General features: G+C 38.7%; 2 protein-coding genes and 1 non-coding gene across 3 annotated transcripts; 1 reads left to right on the forward strand and 2 right to left on the reverse strand.

Annotated features, from left to right (window-relative positions):
- Positions 1–2,829: 2,829 nt before the first annotated feature.
- Positions 2,830–2,936, forward strand: LOC148296799 (small nucleolar RNA R71). The gene has a single exon (XR_015834180.1). It is a non-coding gene; the product is annotated as a small nucleolar RNA R71 (small nucleolar RNA).
- Positions 2,937–6,880: 3,944 nt separating this feature from the next.
- Positions 6,881–10,440, reverse strand: LOC110770651 (uncharacterized). The gene is made up of 2 exons (XM_088247916.1): positions 7,721–10,440; positions 6,881–7,595 (listed from the first exon to the last, which is right to left on the reverse strand). Exons 1-2 carry the CDS (start codon positions 10,419–10,421, stop codon positions 7,216–7,218), a joined length of 3,081 nt encoding a protein of 1,026 aa, XP_088104042.1. The 5' UTR covers positions 10,422–10,440; the 3' UTR covers positions 6,881–7,215.
- A 1,743-nt stretch (positions 10,441–12,183) lies between these two features.
- Positions 12,184–15,418, reverse strand: LOC110770650 (uncharacterized). The gene is made up of 2 exons (XM_021974847.2): positions 12,712–15,418; positions 12,184–12,603 (listed from the first exon to the last, which is right to left on the reverse strand). Exons 1-2 carry the CDS (start codon positions 15,395–15,397, stop codon positions 12,203–12,205), a joined length of 3,087 nt encoding a protein of 1,028 aa, XP_021830539.2. The 5' UTR covers positions 15,398–15,418; the 3' UTR covers positions 12,184–12,202.
- Between the last annotated feature and the right edge of the window lie 3,328 nt (positions 15,419–18,746).

Consider the following 18,746-nt stretch of genomic DNA (forward strand, 5'->3'; position numbering starts at 1 on the left):
GTAGGGGGTGGAAGATTTGAGATGAGATCGATCTTGGCTTTATCCACTTCGATTCCCTTGCTTGAAATCACATGGCCTAGCACAATGCCTTGTCTCACCATGAAGTGACACTTCTCCCAATTCAAAATCAGATTTGTTTCCTGGCATCTTTTAAGCACTAGAGACAAGTGGTGAAGACAATTATCAAAAGAGGAACCAAAAACTGAAAAATCATCCATAAATACCTCAATGAATCGTTCCACCATATCTGAAAAGATTGACATCATGCATCTTTGGAAAGTTGCTGGGGCATTGCACAAACCGAATGGCATCCTTCTATAAGCAAACGTACCAAATGGGCATGTGAATGTGGTTTTCTCTTGGTCTTCCGGAGCAATGGGAATTTGATTATAACCTGAAAAACCATCAAGAAAACAATAGTAAGCATGGCCAGATAAACGTTCAAGCATTTGATCAATAAAAGGCAAGGGGAAATGATCTTTTCTAGTGGATGTGTTCAACTTCCTGTAATCAATGCAAACTCTCCAACCAGTGACAGTTCGTGTAGGAACTAGCTCATTCTTCTCATTCTTCACAACGGTGATTCCGGACTTCTTTGGAACAACTTGCACAGGGCTCACCCACTTAGAATCTGAAATTGGGTAGATGATTCCTACATCGAGTAGCTTTAAAACTTCAGCTCTAACCACCTCTTTCATGTTGGGATTTAGCCTCCTTTGGGCATCACGGGATGGTTTGCTGTCTTCTTCCATTAAAATCCGGTGCATGCACATGCTTGGACTAATTCCTTTGATGTCTGCTATGGTCCACCCAATGGCTGTTTTATGCTCTTTTAGAACTTTAATTAAGCTCTCTTCTTCATGTGAGGAGAGACCTGCAGCAATTATAACAGGGAGAGTTTCGTTAGCACCCAAATATGTATATTTAAGATTATTGGGAAGAGGTTTAAGTTCTAGCTTTGGTGGGATGACAATGGATGGCTCCAATTTCGTGGATGATGGTCCAAGAGGCTCGATTGGTGGCCTAAAGGATGGTGGGTATGGCGGAAACACTTCTAAGGCAGCCACCACTTCTTGGAACTCCGGTTCACAAAGATCTTCCTCTTCTTGTGTTAAGACAGCTTCTAGAGCATCATTAGACTTTCTCTGCAAAATTTTGGAAGAAACCTCATGATCCACAACATCAATTGAAAAGCAAGAATCAAGAGAGATAGAAGGTTGAGATAGAGCATTAAGCATTTTAAATTCAACAGTTTCACCCAAAACAGTCATGGAGAGGGTGCTATCTTTCACTTTAATGATTGTGTCTGCAGTGGCCATGAATGGCCTGCCTAGGAGAATGGGATCAACACGATCTCCATTTGGATTGTCTTCCATGTCCATCACTACAAAATCAGCAGGGAGAATTAGTGTATTAACTTGAACTAGAATATCTTCTACAATACCTTTTGGATATTTTATAGAATGATCAGCTAGTTCAAGTCGCATTGAAGTCTTCTTCATCCCTTCTAAGCCAAGCTCTTGATAAACTGAATATGGCAAAACATTGATGCTTGCTCCCAAGTCCAACATGGCTCTTCCAACCTTCTTGCCTCCAATGTTAATGGGAATGTCAAAGCTGCCAGGATCATCTAGTTTTGGTGGAAGCTTCCTTTGCAATACAGCACTTACATTCTGGTCGAGCTTTACTCCTTCATTTGGAGCGAAATTGAGCTTGTGAGTTTTCAAGTCCTTGATGAATTTTCCATATGCAGGAATCTGTTCAATAAGATCAAGCAAAGGCAAATTGATATTAACTTTACTCAAAATATCATAAATCTCTTTAAAAGCCTTATCTTGCTTTGCTTTCTTAAGACGGCCTGGAAATGGAATCTGTGGAACATATGGAGCGGGTGGCACGTATCTATCTTCTTGAAGATGTGGTGGCACAAATTTGTCATCCCTTTTATGCAATTGGAATTGATCGGATTTCTGAGAATCTGATTTGGCCTTAGGAGCAGATTGAGAAGTTTTGAGTTGTTCTCCTTCCGTAGCCATGGTCTCCTCGTCTTTATCTTCTACAATCACAACATCATTTGAAAGATTAGAATCATCTTTATTATCAATGATCTTACCTGATCTGAGCACATGAATGGCCTTGGCTTCTGGGTTCTTTGGATTGATCTCAGTTTGGCTTGGCCATTTCCCAGGCACTCTTTGAGTTATTTCAGCAGCTATTTGGCCTAATTGGACTTCCAATTTGGAGATGGCAGCTTGTGTAGTTTGCTGAAAATTGGATTGGTTGATTGCCATCTGCTTCACTATATCTTCCAATGATGATGATGATTGTTGTGGCCTTTGGAATGAAGGGGGATTTGCTTGATTCTGGGTATTTCTCCATGAAAAGTTTGGATGATTCCTCCAACCTGGATTATAACTTTGAGAGTATGGATCATTTCTTGGACCTTGGTTGTAGGAATTTACCAACTTAGCTTGCTCTTGCACAAATTCTGGATATCCAGCCCCAAGTGGACAAGCTGTGGTAGCATGGTCATGAGATTCACAAATGCTACACACTTCCTTCGGAGGGCTTCTTGAGTTTAATGCAAGAAGAGCATCTAGCTTTTGTTCCAGTTTTGAAATCTGCATACTAGAAGCATCATTAGAACCACTAATAACACGTTTACCTCTTGTATCCGTATGTTGGGTCTCCATTGCTATCTCCTCAAAGAGTTCGTACGTTTCTTCTGGAGTTTTGGTTTTAAAAGAACCACCTGCAAAATTGGTGACTATATTATGACTAGAAGGGGTTAGTCCTTTATAAAACATACGCATTTGAAGCTTCAATGGAATCCCATGATGAGGACATTGGTTGAGCAACCCATTGAATTTCTCCCATGCTTCACAAAACGATTCATCATCTTGCTGTGCAAATAACAAGATCTTGTCCCTAAGCATGTCGGTCTTTTGCGTGGAGAAGTATTTTTCCAGGAACTTCTTTTGAATGGCAGACCATGTAGTGAGTGAACCAGGCTTCAAAGAATTCAACCAATACTTCGCCTTATCCTTTAAAGTGTATGGAAACACTCTCATTCGAAGTTGATCTTCTGTCACACCTGTCAAGGGAAAAGAACTCACAACATTAAAAATATCCTTTATATGGGTTAATGGATCTTCATTAGGTAAACCATAAAAGGAAGGCAGCATATTAAGATGAGAAGATTTAAGCTCATAATTTCGAGCTACAGTGGGCAGCAAAATGCTTGAAGGAGATGCTGGAATTGTTGGGATATCAAGTTCTCCCATGAACTCAATGGCAGCCATAATTTCTTCTTCTTCTTGGTCTGAACTTGCTTCCGAATTTGAAAGTGAAGAACCAGGAAGTTCAGTGTGGAGAGCAAGACTTGTAAATGTAGCAAGAGCTTGCTCTTTTGCAGTTGACAACTCCCTTTCTAGACGATTCTGAATTTCAGAGGTCACACGATTTGGTTGCAATGATGGTCCTGCGTTCAAAGATCTAGAACGTTGGAACGAAGACCTCACTTGTTCAAGTAATGGATTTTTAGACATAAACTACCTGAAACAGAAAATTAGATTAATTAGAAACACTAAAAAGAATAGGGTAACCTTGGGCACATAACCAGGGAAGAACTTTCGTTCAGTCCCCGGCAACGGCGCCAAAATTTGTTGTTAATATTATGTTAACTCGCAATTGTACGGGGCAATTAGTAGTATAGCAAGACAAGTACGAGGTCGTACCCACGAAGACTGAGAAGTTAAAATTAGTTATGTACTTAGATTACCAAATTCAAGAAAGTAGGAGGTTATGTCTAAAACAGAATTTAAAACAAGAGTGGTTGTGATTGTTGAACAAAAGAAGCAAAATGAAATTGCAAACAAAAAACAAGTAAACAAATGTAACAAAGAGTGGTTTTAAGAGTTGGAAAACAGATTTGGAGACTAGGGCATTCGAATCACCATAACAATTCAATTCTGGGTTATATGGAGTCAAGTAACAAGTCTAATTCAGATTCAAAGATTGATTCTAGCTAAAGTATGATTAGGCCATGGTGTTTGGTCCTAACCTTGTGTTCCTAATTCCCTAATTTGATCATTTGTTGTCTAACCTAAAATTAAGCATTAGGAACCCATTAAGCATAGAAGAACAATTTAAACAACCAAGCATGTATCTAATCCCTGTTGTCGAATGTCCATACATACTCTTCCTATTCATAGTTCAATTCGAATTAAAGCATGGTGTCTACTCTTAATTCAAACCAAGATAGTTAACAAACAAGTTCTAATGGTGATCAATCATTCAAACAAGCATGTTAACTTATAAGCATAATGAATAAGAACATGAATCATGAATCAAACTTGAAACTCCAAACTTATAAACCCAGAATATTCATGTTAGGTTACATCGAAGCCCTAGTTATGGATTTAGCTACTCATAATGGAAAAGAGACTTGAACAGAAATGAGAAAACATAATGAATGCAATAAGAGTAGAAGAACCCTTTTTCTGAAGTTCTTGTGGTGTCCAAGGCTTCTCCAAGTGCTTCTCCACTTCTAATGCTTCTCCAAGAGCTTCCCCACTTCTAGAAAGATGTATGAAGGATATGGAGGTGATTTGGGATGAGTTTGAGTGAGTGGTGATGGCTAAGGAAGATGAAATTCGTAGGGAAATGGAAGAGAAGAAAGCTGGAGTTGTTTTGGTGATTGTTGGAGTGTTTGGGATTGTGAGAGTGTTTGAGGATGGTTGGAGTGAATTGTGGGGTTGTGAATCCCAGGATTTGTTGTGTCTTGAATGTGGAATGGATGTGGTATTTATAGGGAGAGGGGAGTGATAAATCTGAATTCAATATGGCTAATGCATACAACACTTGCATTATAAAAGATGAATTGGTTGATGCACTTCACTAATGCATACAACACTTGCATTATAAAATCTGAATTGGTTGATGCACTTCAGCAATAAATCCCACCAGCAGCCCTAGCTCATCTTCATGTCACCATGACCAAGCTTCCAACAAGCTCAATAGCTCATGCCTAGCTCACCATGACCAAGCTTCCAACCAGAAACAATAGCTCATCCTGAGGTCAGCATGACCAGCAACTTCAAGGGCTTACGAATTGGGCTTCCCTTAAGCAAATTAAGACTTTAAGCACTCAAAATTGAAGTTCAGAATGTCTTCTTTCCAGCCATATATCATTTGGGCCAATCCAAGGTCGGAGGAGGAAGTTAAGGCCAAAACAAATTGCTAACTCAGTTTTCTCGCTGACAAAATCCATCCTGAGCATGGATCTGTGTTTGCTAGGTGACGGACTCCAGATTTATCCAATGGGGCTGAATTTTGGATATGTTATAGTACACACCCATTGGAACAACTTTCATGAAGAATGTTGCCTCATCCGAGCTATGTAGATTGCTGAAACAAAGCTTGCAATATGACCTACGGAACTGGACTGGCAGGGGGCTGTAGCCAAAATGAGTTTGTCTTTAAGCTCTTCTTCTCTTCATCCAAATTAGGCCTTAACATGCATGAATTGCATGAATTATGCTCTCTTGCTCTTTTGGCCTACAAAACACACAAAGGGAGGCAAATAACTCAAAATTATAAGAAACTAAGCAAAAGAAGTAAGTAAATTGGGCATGTATATGTATGAAATTATGAGCTTAACAGGTACGACCTCGCACTTACACACGCTTATTCTACAAACGATTCGTGCGCTTGCGAGTTTTATAAATTTAAAACATGCACCTTCGAGTGGCCAACAAGTTTATTGTCTGTATATTTGTTATATGCCATGTTTGTATATGGTCTGTGTCTATGGCCCTTCGTGGGTTTGCTGCTACCCTTTCCATGCTTCTTGGGTTTGTGTCTATGGCCCTTCGCAACAATTGCTGCTACCTTTTATTATTGCATGAACATAACAAGTCTGGTCAACCCAGTCAGAATACAATTGTTTATATGTGGCGTCTTTTGTTTATATGGCGTCTTTGCTGCTACAATTGTTTTTGTCTTTTGGAAAATAGACGAATCTTCATCTTCAGTATTACCAGTTAATGAAGAAGATAATTTTGAACCTATTGTTCAAACCCAAGAGCAGCAACGAGAAGATGCTAATGCATGGAGGGCTAGCATAGCTTTAGATATGTGGAGAAACGCTATTTAGGATGACATGAAGCTACATCAAATTGGCTATTAAAAGATTGGAAAAATTGTATTGGCTTTTACTTTTCTTTATTAAAATTATCATTTCTTTGTTATCTTTTTCATTGACTCTTGTAACTTTGAATGTTTGCTTTTATTTATTGTTCCATTTCTTTGTTATCTTGAACCAATTGACTTTCGTGCATCATTGAAGTAGACCGCCATTTCTCATCATCCGACTAAGTTGGTTGGTTAGCATCATAAAAATAAAAAATTCATGTGGTCCTTTCAAATCTTTATAAATTCTTATGATATAAATCTTTTAAAATCCAAATGTAAAAAATCCTGATTATAAATTTTTTTACAAAAATCTTTTAAGTCATTACATTCCTAAATAGTCTTTTAAAATTCACTGGACTTATTTATCCATAAATAGTTTTTTAAAATCTCAATTGAATACAACCCTCTTAGATTCCTTGTTCTCACATAATCTTAACCACAAAATTTTCAGATTTTTCTTCCCGTCTCATTCAAAAGAAAAAATATCAGAGGCTTAAAATTATATTGAAATTAAAAGCGAAAGCTAAATCACCACTTCAAGTAAAGGAAGCAACACTGTCAGCAACCAGTCTCTCATCATTTACGCTTTGATCCAGTGTGAATTTAAATTTAACCAATGTCTCATACATCTGCTTGGTGAAAGTGTTGAGAATTGTTTGACACCAGCTCCACATAATAGTGTTCATTCCAAATTTAAAATTGACCAATGTCTCATGCATATGCTCTCTGTATCAAACATTTATGAACTCTTTTGGTAAGTAGCAGCATGAATAATGAACTAGCAAGCCTCACATTTTTCAGGGTAAATCAATTCAAGTCTGCTGGACAAGGCATTGATTATACATTATTGATTTTAAAAAAACATACGAAAGCCTTCATCTCATTTCTGCACACCTCTCAAACTCCCAAATTGATATTAGGCGGAAATCAATAATGTGGTTGTTGAAATAAGGAAACAATGTGTGTTACATGCTATGGAGCATATAGACAGTATGCTTTTATTCACATATTCTACTCAGCTCAAAGTTTGTTTCGAATCCGACACATTTCTGCCAGAGCATCACGAATGTCCAACCGTTCTCTTGGCAACTCTGCAGAACAAGCAACACCAACTTCTAAAATGGCAATCAAGCTTTCTTGAATATTGATGAAAGCCCTTGTACTATCTCCATTAAGATTATTGTCTGTGCTAATGATCCCTTCCCCTCTTTCTTGAACCAGAACAGGATCCACAATCTGTTCAACCTGATTAGGCAAAGCAGTCTTGACAAAATTATGAAGGTTTACACTTCCTTGAAATATCTCATCTGTTGGCCTTTTTCTCGTAAACAATTCCAACAGTAGGACGCCATAACTATACACATCACCTTGTGTCCAGACTTCATTTCCCATACCATACTCTGCATTTACACAATCTAAAACATCAGATAAATTCTAAGTGCTCAAAACACAATATTCATGTTCAAACAATTAAGTTAAACGAATCATGAGAGATTTGGGAAATCATTAATTAAAGAGTATTCACCTGGAGGAGTGTAACCAATTGTTCCTTTTACTCCAAGGGAACTTGACTGATTACCAGAACAGCTATCAGGAAATTTCAGGAGGAATCTTACCAACCCAAAGTCGCCAACATGTCCAATCATATCATCGTTGAGAAGAACATTGCTTGGCTTGAGGTCGCAGTGAACTATTGGCGTTTCACATTGATGATGGAGATAATCCAATGCCATAGCGACATCGATAGCAATGTTCAACCTCTGAGAAAAAGTTAGACTCCTCGGGCTTTCATTTGTCTCACCAACTGTGGGAGCTTGATGCAACCATTCGTCTAAGCTCCCATTAACCATGTACTCATAAATTAAGGCCTTGAAGTCATGACCATTATAATCAACACCAGAACAGGCAGAGAGCACCTTCACAAGATTACGGTGTCTAATGTTTTTCAAGGCCTCACACTCAGCGCTGAAACTTTTTGAAGCTCCAGGATGAACAAGGTTGAGTACCTTGACAGCAATTGTTGTTTCACCTTGGTCAAGTGATCCTTTGTACACGGATCCAAAACTGCCCGCACCAATCAAATTGGAAGAGGAGAATCCGTCGGTAGCTTTTAGAAGACTTTGGTAAGATAACCGTAGAAATTTTTCTGAACCACTAGAGCTATCATCCTTTATGTCCCTCCTTACACAACAATGGTACAAAAAAGTAAATGCAAAAGTTCCTCCAAGAAGAGCACAACCAATAGAGATTATGAATTTCAAGGTTAGGCTTAATCCTCCCTTTTTCTGTTGTTTGAATTTGCATTTTGGCAAATGAAACTCAAGTGGGCCCCCGCAAAGATTACTGTTTCCTCTAACTGATGTGGCAGTTGCATTTGTAAAAACTCCTTTGGTTGGCACCATGCCCTCAAAATTATTATCCGACAGATTCAAAGATTGGAGAAGTTGAAAGCTCTCCAAGAACTCTGGAATCTTTCCAGACAAGTTGTTGCGAGAAAGGTTTAATTCTTGAATACCTCTTAGAGAAGCCAAAGACAATGGAATTGTTTCTTGGAAGAAGTTTCCTTGCATGTGTAGTTTTTCTACTTTTATGCAGCTACCAAGACCTGATGGAATTTTACCAGAAAACATATTTTCGGAAATATCTAAATACTCAAGATTTATAAGTTTTCCTACTTCCTGAGGAAAGGGACCGGTGAAACGATTTCGAGATAAATCCAAAAAAATATATGAAGATGATAGACCGATGATTTTTGGGGAAATGATACCGCTGAGATTGTTTCTTGGAACAGACAAGATTTCCAAATTGGGACAGTCTCCTAAACTTAAAGGTAAATTTCCTTGAAGGTTATTGTCATCCAAAAATAATTTAGTTAATTGACTTAAGTTTCCGAAAGAGGAAGGAATTTCACCAGAAAGAGAGTTTATAGCTAAATCTAATTGATATAAGTTTTGAAGCTTGCCTAGATCAGGAGGGATTTCACCAGAAAATTGGTTCATAGACAGATATAGGCTCAACAAGTTAACTAAATTTCCAATCCCATTTGGGAGTCTTCCTACTAATTTATTGTCACTTACGTAGAACCGTGCAAGAGAAGAAGACAAGTTTGCTGTGCATTCAGGTAAGACACCCCCAAAATTGTTCATATTAATGCCTAGGTGTTTTAAATTGGTGGCTCTAGTCAAATCACAGATAAAGCTCAAGTCATTAAGTCCCCCACTTCCTAGATTGTTAGAGGTTAGAGAAAATCTCTCGAGCTTATGCAAATTTGCCAAAGATGGGACTTTACCATGTAGGCTGTTTCCTTGCATTCCTAGATGACCTAGACTTGAGGCATTAGATATTGATACTGGGATAGTTCCACTAAATTGGTTAGAAGCAATATCAAAATACTGGAGACTTGGAGAAAAAATTCCTAAGTTTGAGGGAAAAGTACCTTGGATTTCATTTAGTTGCAGAGAAAATCTTATGAGAGAAGACAGATTGAACATGGAGGGTGGAATCATACCAGACAGAGAATTGTCCGCTAATCGAATATCTGTTAATTCCTTCAGCTGGCTGAAAATATCTGGAATGCTCCCATTCAAATAATTAGAAGATAAAGAAAGCAGCTCAAGAGTTGATAAGTTTCTGAAGGAGTATGGGACACTTCCTCTGAGGTTGTTGTAGCGAATTACAAGTATTCTTAGCTTTGACATGGTGCCAAGCTCTTCAGGAATTCTTCCTACCAGTGAATTGTGACCGAGATCAATTTGGAGTAGTTGTGAGCAAGCTGACAAGTTGGAGGGAATTTCACCACCAAGTGAATTATTGTTCAATAGTAAATCTTGCAATCTGTGCAGACGGCCGATTTCTGGTGGGATTTCATGGCTGAAGCTGTTGTTTTGGAGATTAAGGACTCTCAGAAAACTCAGATTCCCGACATGTGGTGATATGGATCCTGTAAGGTTCAAGGACTCCAGGTTCAGCCCGGTGATCCTCTGGTGACGACGACCACACGTGACACCCCGCCAATGGCAAAACTGGACAGTTTCGTTCCATGAAGCCATGACTCCTGAAGGGTCATCAGTTATACTATCCTTGATTTGAAGCAAGGCCAGACTATCCGTCTCATCACTTTCAGTACTCAAGGAAAAAGAAAGACATGAGTTAAGAATAACAGCATGCATGCACAAAGATGAGAAAAACACAACTGAGAATGAGGGAAAGAACTTGTAAATCCCCATCAACTTTAAATTTGGCTAAGCAGTGGTTGCCTTGTTTAGCAGCTTGATGACAATCCAATTTATAAGCAGAGCCACTTGGAATTCAATACTGTACAGCCATGCATGTCTACATGCAATCTGATTATATCCACATGTAAAAATGGGCTCAAGTTGCAAACTTTTAGTCTGTCAAAGTTGACAGTCCACTTGAGGATAAGCAGCAAATGGCATGCTTATCTTTGCGTGTGAGCACAGTGTGAATACGATGTCGTTTGGGTCGCCCATACAAAATCATTCAATGGTTCTACGAGGTGCCCATGTCCATGATGTTATGTGTTTGGAATTCAATGTTGTACAGCCATGCATGTTCACATGTAATCTGATAATATCTAATTTCTATAGTGAATGAAAAATAAGTGTCTGTCTTAGTATTTGTTTTGCACTTGATTATTCTTTAAAGTACAGTTATTAATATATAATTAAATAGTGGGATTCAAATGATCAAGTGGTATTGTTTCAAATGAAAAGTTACTTATGTTTCAACAAGAGGTGTAATGAGTTTTATATAAACCAAACACCCTCGCCTATATATAGAATGAAGAGAGTTCTTACCCGTGAAAAGCAAAGAGTATCCCCCAGGAATGGCCCAAGATTCCAAATTGTGTCGGGCTACATTATCAAGAGGAGGAGCAGAGTTTGCAGGAGCAGCAAGGCCAGTGGCGACTTCAGGAGTCGAAAGTTGAGTAAGCAAAATTTACATGTTAAACTTGACGGTACGAAAAAATTTCACGCTAAACTCAACGGTATAAGTGAATTTTATTTTATATTAAAATAAACAAAATTTACATGTTAAATACTTTTTTTTTTTGTGTGTGAAGAGGCAACGTCTTTTTTTCAAAGATTGAGGAGGGCTAAAATTTACTTTGAGCTGTAAAAAAATAGAAGTGCCCAGGTGAGGCTGTACTAAGGTTTGTGCTTGGTATCCCCGTACGCTATTGTTAAATTCTTCCTAGTTTTTGTCTTGAGAGTACAAATACATAATTGGTTCGTAAATGTCTTAAATTGAAGTACTTAAATTTAGGATTATCGAATGTTGAATGTTAGGAGATAGACGTCTATAGAACTGCGAGCACAAGAATAGGGGCAAAATCTGTCTTTAGGACATTGCACTTCTTGCAAGCCTCAATCGATAAAGTTGTCAATATTTCTACACATTTTTGTTTGTTAATTTACTTTAATTCCATGTAAATTTGTTGTACATTATAATTTTGTTGAGAATTATTATAATTTAAATTCACATTTTCTATGGTTCCGCGAACAATTATATCCACACATTTAAAAATGGGCTCAACTTGTAGTATGTCAAAGTTGACGAGAAATTGTGTATGAACGTACAGCTGTAAAGTCCCATAATAGTCACCAATAGCATGCTTTTCTTTGCGTGTGAGCAGAGTGTGATTACGATGTCATTTGGATCGCCCATACAAAATCATTCAGTGGTTCATGATGTCATATGTTCGGAGTTTTTTTGAGATTAATGGGTTTTTTTATAAATTTTATAACGAACAGAATAATGGGTTTGTCAGAAGAATTTGGGACTATGAGGGACGATGATCGAGCTGACAGCATATGCAAATCACAGCTAAGAAAATTAAGCTGATCAGAGAGAGCAAGATTTGCTGGCGTTGACGAATCTCTAAAACATATGCAAATCCAAACTAAGAAGATTAAATGAAAACTTATTTCACATAAGAAAGCAATAAAAATTACATTCAATACAGCAGATAACAAAAAATATGGTTCTATTCACATATTCTATATGCCCTAAGTTTGTTTCTAATCAGACACATCCCAGTCACAACATCACAAATGTCCAATCGTTCCCTCTGCAGTTCCGCAGAGCAAGCAACTCCAATTTCTAAAATGGAAATCAAGCTTTCTTCCATTTTGTTGTGAACCCTTAAGCTATCCTCACAAGAAGCATTATTTGTGCTCACCTCCCGTTCCTCTTTTTCATGACAAAGAATGGGATCCAGAACCTCTACCACATGATGAGGCAGAGCTGCCTTGACAAAGTTAGGAAGGTTCGAAGTTCCTTGAAACATGATATCGGTTGGTGTTTTACCTGTAAACATTTCCAATAAGAGGATGCCGTAACTGTACGTATCACCTTTTGTCCACACTTCATGTCCCATGCCATACTCTGCATTTGCATTTATCAAACACCGTATTCTTATTTCTACTTTCAAGCTTCAAACTATTAAAATGAATATTCAGAAAAATATAGGGAATTGTTAAAGAAAGTAATCACCTGGAGGAGTATAACCAATTGTTCCTTTTACTCCAACGGAGCTTGATTGATTACCGGAAAAGTTTTTAGCAGCTCTAGGAAGGAATCTTGCCAATCCAAAGTCACCTAGATGTCCAATCATATCAGCATTGAGAAGAACGTTGCTTGGCTTGACGTCGCAATGAACTATTGGCACTTCGCATTGATGATGGAGATATTCCAATGCCATAGCAACATCAATAGCAATGTTCAACCTCTGAGAAAGAGTTAAACTCCTTGACCGCTGATTTGTCTCACCAACTGTGGGAGTTGGATGCAACCATGCGTCTAAGCTCCCATTAACCATGAACTCATAAACTAAGGCCTTGAAGTCAAAACCACGATAATCAGAACCTGAACATACAGAGAGTACCTTCACAAGATTACGATGTCTAATATTTTTCAAGGCCTCACATTCTGCAAAGAAACTTTTGGAAGCACCAGAACGAACCAGGTTGAGTACCTTGATGGCAACAGTTGTTTCACCATACTCAAGTAACCCTTTATAGACAGACCCAAAACTGCCTGTCCCAAGCAAGTTGGCAGAGGAGAATCCATCGGTAGCCTTCAGAAGACTTCGGTAAGAAACCTTGAGAAATCTTTCTGAATCACTTGAGGTATGCACCTTTCGTTTTCTCTTAAAGAAACAAAGGTAGAGAGAGGCGAGTGCAAAAGTGACTCCAAGAAGCCCACCAGTGAGACATATGATGAGTTTCAAGGTTGTGCTCAATCTTCTCTTGTTGGAATGTTGAGGTTTGCATTTTGGCAATTGAAACTCAGGTATACCCCCACAAAGTTTACTATTTCCTTTGACTGATGTCATAGTTGCATTCTTGAAAACTCCTTCGATTGGCACAATCCCCTCAAAATTGTTATAAGATAGATTCAAATACTGCAGAAATTTGAAACGCGCCAAGAATTCTGGAATCGTGCCTGACAAGTTATTCTGAGAAAGATGTACTTCTATAATACCTCTTAGTGAACTCAAAGATGATGGAATTTCCCCTTGGAAGAAGTTTCTCTGCATTTCTAGATATTCTAACCTTACACACTGACCAAGATTTGCAGGAATTTTACCAGATAACATGTTTTCGGAAACAAATAAATACTCCAGGTTTATTAAATTTCCCACTTCCTGGGGAAGGGAACCAGAAAAACGATTGTTGTTTAAGGAAAGAGCAACAATTGAAGATGACTTAGCAATGACTTCTTGGGGTATGAAACCGCTGAGATCGTTATAACCAAGAGATAAGATCATCAAATGAGAACACTTCGCTAAGCTGGAAGGGATATTGCCTTGAAGGTTGTTGTAAGACAAATATAATTTCGTTAACTGAGTTAAATTTCCCAAAGAGGATGGAACATTCCCAGCAAAAGAGTTCATTGCCATATCTAATTCATATAATTTCTGAAGCTTTCCTAGATCAAGGGGGATGTAACCGGAAAATTGGTTTGCAGACAGCCGTAGGTTCCACAGGTTGAGCAAATTTCCAATCCCGTATGGGATTCTTCCAAACAGTTTATTCGCAGATACAAAGAATAATTCAAGAGAAGAAGATAGATTAGCTGTGCATTGAGGTAACATGCCTCCAAAATTATTTTTATTGATTTGCAGTACTTGTAAACTGGTGGCATTAGTCAAATCGCAGAAAAAGCTTAAGTCACCAACCCCCCCACTTCCAAGATGGTTTATACCGAGAACTAGTTTCTCAAGCCTAGATAATTTTATCAACGAAGGGACTGTTCCATGTAGTTGGTTTCCTGACATTCCAAGCTCCACTATATTTGAGGCATTGGATATTGAAACAGGAATAAATCCACCGAATTGGTTATTATCAATAAGAAAATATTCGAGTCTTGGAAAAGTAGTACCTAAGTTTGAGGGCAGAGTCCCTTGAATGCTGTTTCCAACCACAGAAAATAATCTTATAGAAGAGATATTGAAGATTGAGGGAGGGATCATACCAGACAATGTATTTTCGCTCAAAGCAAGATATGTAATATTGGTCAGATGACCAAAAAAATCAGGAACAGTCCCATTCAAATTATTAGAAGATGCCGAAAGGGATTCAAGAGATGATAAGTTGCTTAAGGTGTGAGGGACAGCTCCTGTGAGGTTGTTTCGGTGAATTGCAAGTACTCTTAGCTTTGACAAGGTGCCAAGCTCCTCAGGAATCCTTCCTACCAGAAAATTGAAACCAAGAAAAAGTATTAGGAGCTGAGAGCAACCTGATAAGTTCGAGGGAATCTCACCACTCAGTGAATTATTCTCCAATTGTAGATTTTGCAATCTGCTCAGACGGCCGATTTCCTGAGGGATTTCACTGCTCAAGCTGTTGTTCTGGAGATAAATCTCTCTCAAAAAACTCAAGTTTCCAACATGTGGTGATATAGAGCCTGCAAGTTCCAAGGACTGCAGGTCCAACCTTGTAACCCTCTGGTGACGACGTCCACAAGTAACTCCATGCCAACGGCAAAAGTGGATGGTTTCATTCCATGTAGTCAGAACTCCAAAAGGGTCATGGGTTATCGAAGCCTTGACTTCAAGCAAGGCCAGTCGATCTGTATCATTTCCGCTGTGTGTCAAACCAATGCATGAGTAAAGAATAAAAGCATGCATGCAAAAACATGAGAGAAACGCAGCCGAATTGAAACAATAAAGCTCCATAAAATCTGTTTTCTGAAACTTTAGTTGCTTACAAAATTTCCAATGGCTGTGTATAGCACTTGAGTGAGGTACCTACTTATTATAGTCAAAGAGCTTGCTGCATGTCTTAATTTTTTTAGTGTTTTTTGAGGCCGGCCTGAGCTATATATTATGAGTATAAAAAATGGTTACCTAAACACTAAGACCTCATCTGGTGCCAGTTAAGAGCTAGAAAAATTATTTTTCTTTCTTGCCTCTAGAAACAGAGTTTCTTTCTAACTTTTGTCCTGTCTCATTGTATTTACTGATGGAAGGTAGAACTCAGTATCCAACTGGTGAAGCATAGTCAAATAACAAGAAAGCAGCGTTTGGCCTATCAAGCCTGCATCAAATTTATTGATCGTTCTATGATTCTACGAAATTTCTATTTTAAAATCTCCAATATGAGATGTGCACATAATAAGACTAGTCATTTCTCCAGTACTACTGGACTGACTGATTTGAACCCTTCAATCATGTAATAATATATTTAGGCAGCTTGACCTACCCGCAATTCACAATTTTATAAAAAGTCAGTCCATCTTACGAAATTTACTTTTTGGACACTACTTGGGAAAATTCATTTGTTTTATTTGTAATTCCATACCACCCTAAACCTCTCCCAAGTCTCTTTCCCCCTCCCTTTCAGTCTTGTCTTGCTTTCTGCCCAAGAAAAACTCGATACATCAGAAATAACTGAATTTATTCACACTTCAAAAGACAAACATAAACCAACAAAACAGTTTCACTTGAGTAGAGTTGTCAAAAGTAATATATTCTTCATCAACGGTTCAACACTTGTGTGTTCCTGTTTCAATGGCTGACTGGGGATTCCACAGGAAATTTACTGGTACATATCTATATGGTTCTATATATAAAGGGAGAAGGTTTAAGGGTGAAACTTTCATAATTCCAAAAAAAAATGAATTAAAAGAAACACCCTCTCTCCAAGTCCAGTTTACATACTAAAACAAATACTTCATCCAACCCAAGAGGAGGATGCCATAACTGTACACATCAGGGCCGGCCCTTGGCCAGGGCAACCAGGGCCACCGCCCGGGGGCCACGATTGAGAAGGGCACAAAAAAAAATTATATTAGCTTATACATATGTATATGATCAGACAAAAAAAATATATATGTATATGCAAAACAAAATTATAAGTGCTCATAAAAAGTTAAAATAAGTCAAAGTAATGGGTATGGCTACATTATATTGCCCCTTTGCTCAACTGGTGTACAGATTACCTTATTTCCATTTTCAACATTTAAGTAAATGTCTTTGTCCTTTTACTTTCATTTATTTTTATATTACTCCATTTACTTAAGTTTACAATGTAAATAAGAAAGTACCCCCCATTTGGATTCAAATAAAAATATTAGAAAATCAAATTCCCACCAAATAAAAATATGAAAAATCGGTTTTAGTGCAAAATACGATTTATGCTAAAACTGATGGCTCGTTAAGTCAATATATACTTCATACTAAAATCTCATAAAATCAAGTTTTCTTATTTGATGTATAAGGAATAAAAGCCGCCAAAAATTATCTTGAGAAAATGATTATTCCGAAAAACCATTTTTCATACTTAGTCAATATTGCACCTCAGCTAAAAAAAATTATGGGTCTGCCAATGGTGGCAGGTGTTGAGGTCCAAAAAATCCAAGGCTAGGCCCAAATATAATCTCAGCCCGATGCTATACCTTATCGAGAAGAAACCCGATTTGGGCACGCGAAAGTTCGTCATATGCGCTTGCACACATGCCATGCCAAGCAAATAAGCAACACACCACGCTACAAGCTTAAGTGGGCCCAAGCCACGCGAACGCCTGGGGCTTGCTGAGTGGGTTGTGGTATGGATTGTTACAAGTATTCACGAGGCTCATTGATGGTCCAAGGAATGGAAGTTTTGGGCTACTTGAGAGCACCAAAACTCAAGCTCATTCCTTGAGCCCAAACATATGGGTAAGCATGAGAGAAAAACCTAGTAGCCCATCACCTTAAAAAAACCTAGTAGCCCATCACCTTAAGAAAACCTAATAGCCCATAACACGTGAGAAAATCCCACATTAGCCAAAGCTTCCAGCAGTCTGATGAAATCAAAGGGAACTCACAAGCCGCTGGAAACAAAACAGCCCAGCCCAGCACCTTATAAAATATCCAACGTCGTGCAAAACCATATCGCAGCCAAACCACCAAAACCAAGCAAACCCATGTGCTGATCACCTTTTTGACCAAACACCCTTACCCATTCTTTCCTCTTCAAGCTTTGGTGAGAAAACAAGAAACAAAAGTGGGTGGCTCCTCACCCACATGGAGAAGTCCAGCTGCCTGAGGACCTTGGAACCCCAAAAAGCTGCGTGCCTATGGGTTCAGGCTAGGGAAATTTCACCAAACAAGAGTAAATGGAAGAAAGTGAGGAAAAGGGGAGAGGGTGGTTTGACAAAATTAAGGTTTTTAACGCCTATAAAAGGAGCCACTTTCTTCCCAACAAAACACACAACAAAACAATCGAAGGCAAGCATCCCCTTTGGAATCCTTCAATTTCATGCTTTGTCCTTCCATCTTCCTCCTTTCTCTCTCTCAAAACCCACATCCAGAGAGAGCAAGCATCATCTCTCATCTCTGGAACCCTCCGATTTCAAGCCTTGTTCTTCCATTGCTTCCCATTTTCTCTTCTGTCAAATCGCCCAAGAGCTTGACGAAGCTTTCGTCAAGCTATTGGAAATATGCTAAAGCCACCCATGCTTTCATCTTCTTCCTCGCTCGCTCTCTCATAACACATATCCAGAGAGCAAGCTTCCCTTTCATCTTCAAAACCTAGCAATTTCATGCACTATTCATCCTTCTTCCCCATTTTCCCTCTTTGCAGAACTGTTCCAGTACTTGACAGAACTTTCGTCAAGCTGCCGGAAACTTGCTCAAGCCACCCGTTCCTCTTCCTCATCTCTTCCTCTCTCTCCTCAACAAATCCTCCCAAAAACTCTCTCTTCCCCTTACTTCGAGCCTATGTTTCTCATAGGAAACCCAAGCCTTCTCTCTCTCATGCTAAACTCACGAATGCTCAGCTCTCATGCCACAAGCTTCTCATGCCAAGCCAAGAATTTATCTGTAAGCAGCCATTATTTTCGTTGGTGAAGGTAACCAAGGTGTTTCTTAAGGCTTTACATCCCTTTCGAAATATTTTGGGGTCTGATCTTTGAACTCAGACACAAGGGGGATATTTTCTTCAATTTTCTCCTTACGGCAGCCCAGGCCCACAGTAGCTGCCGGAACGAAAAAAGCCCCTACAGCAAGCATAAGAATTCTCTCTCTCTCTCTCTCTCTCTCT

This window comes from Prunus avium, chromosome 2, assembly GCF_965620075.1.
Source record: "Prunus avium chromosome 2, drPruAviu1.hap1.1, whole genome shotgun sequence".
Lineage (NCBI taxonomy): Eukaryota > Viridiplantae > Streptophyta > Magnoliopsida > Rosales > Rosaceae > Prunus > Prunus avium.